The 1,458-nt window shown below is 48.8% G+C and overlaps 1 protein-coding gene across 1 annotated transcript; it reads right to left on the bottom strand.

The window, feature by feature from the left end:
* Positions 1 to 10: 10 nt before the first annotated feature.
* LOC111652986 (laminin subunit gamma-1-like) lies at positions 11 to 1,347 on the bottom strand (the record flags this gene model as incomplete). Its single annotated transcript, XM_023403451.1, has 3 exons — positions 11 to 232; positions 815 to 927; positions 1,158 to 1,347. Coding segments are annotated over 3 exons (525 nt in total), but the record flags the coding sequence as incomplete, so codon positions are not given.
* Between the last annotated feature and the right edge of the window lie 111 nt (positions 1,348 to 1,458).

Raw genomic sequence — 1,458 nt, forward strand, 5'->3', positions numbered from 1 at the left:
CCAGTGTTACCTGTGTCGGGGTTGCAGGCTTCGCTGTGTCCGTTACAGTTGCAGGCCTCACAGGGGCTGAAGGCTCCGAGCTCCGGGCGAGCGCGGCGGTATCCCACAGTGCACTGCTCACAGTGTTGACCCTGGTAACCCTGAGGACAGGTGCACTGCTCTACCCAGCGGGCCGGGGCACCTGGACCCTGCCTCGCTGTCACCAAGGAGACATCGTCAAGGTAACCGGCACCTAGGGAGACAGATTCATTAACAACTGACACTGACCAGAAAACCTTGGAGGCGCTGTGTTGTGTTGTTACGTTGTTGCTGCGTTGTTGTTATTGTTGTGTTGTTGTTGTGTTGTTGCTGTGTTGTTGCTGTGTTGTTGTTGTGTTGTTGTTGTTGATGTTGTGTTGTTGCTGCGTTGTTGTTATTGTTGTGTTGTTGTTGTGTTGTTGTTGATGTGTTGTTGCTGTGTTGTTGTTGATGTTGTGTTGTTGTTGTCGTTGTTGCTGTGTTATTGCTGTGTTGTTGTTGTGTTGTTGTTGTGTTGTTGTTGTTGCTGTGTTGTTGCTGTGTTGTTGCTGCGTTGTTGTTATTGTTGTGTTGTTGTTGTTGTTGCTGTGTTGTTGCTGTGTTGTTGTTGTGTTGTTGTTGTGTTGTTGTTGCTGTGTTGTTGCTGTGTTGTTGCTGCGTTGTTGTTATTGTTGTGTTATTGTTGTGTTATTGTTGTTGTTGCTGTGTTGTTGTTGTGTTGTTGTTGTGTTGTTGTTGATGTTGTGTTGTTGTTGTTGTTGTGTTGTTGCATTGTTGTTGTTGTGTTGTTGCGTACTCCTCTCGCTGTAGGTGCCTCGGATCTTGATGGCCGTCAGGTTGTGCAGAAGTTTCTGGAAGTCAGAGTGACTGATGGTCGGCCTCCAGGGATAATCAGTGCTGTCATGGAGCCTGAACCAGAACCAGAGTCAGAACCAGAACCAGAGTGAGACATTATCAACAACAGAGAACAAACAGACAGATTGTAAAGTCTTAATTAAGCCAGATTAACATTAGGACCAAAACCGGTCTGACTGGATCCAGACCTACAGACCATCATCAGAATCTAAACAGATGATCCTGAACTGGAACCAGATCAGACCGGACTGGTCTCCAGTTAAACAGGAGCCGGTCAGACTCACCTGAACACGTATGTCTGCATGTTCTCGTTGGGGTAGGCGTTGCCCTGGGCGATAAGGGGGACAGCCACCCTCAGATTAGCTCCCTCCAGAACCAGATCCTCCGCAGACAGACGGGTGTCCCGTCGGTCCACCCGGAAACTCAGACTCAGGTTCTGACCGTAACTCAGCATCTGGTTCCCCAGAAACTTCTCTGTGACACAGAACCACAGGAGTCAGAGACCAGAGACCAGAGACCAGCTCAGAGAGTGTGTGTGTGTGTGTGTGTGTGTGTGTGTGTGTGTGTGTGTGTGTGTGTGTGTGT

Source organism: Seriola lalandi, unplaced genomic scaffold, assembly GCF_002814215.2.
Source record: "Seriola lalandi dorsalis isolate HSWRI2012SDOR001 ecotype SW California unplaced genomic scaffold, Sedor1 jcf7180001957399, whole genome shotgun sequence".
NCBI classification, from domain to species: Eukaryota; Metazoa; Chordata; class Actinopteri; order Carangiformes; family Carangidae; genus Seriola; species Seriola lalandi.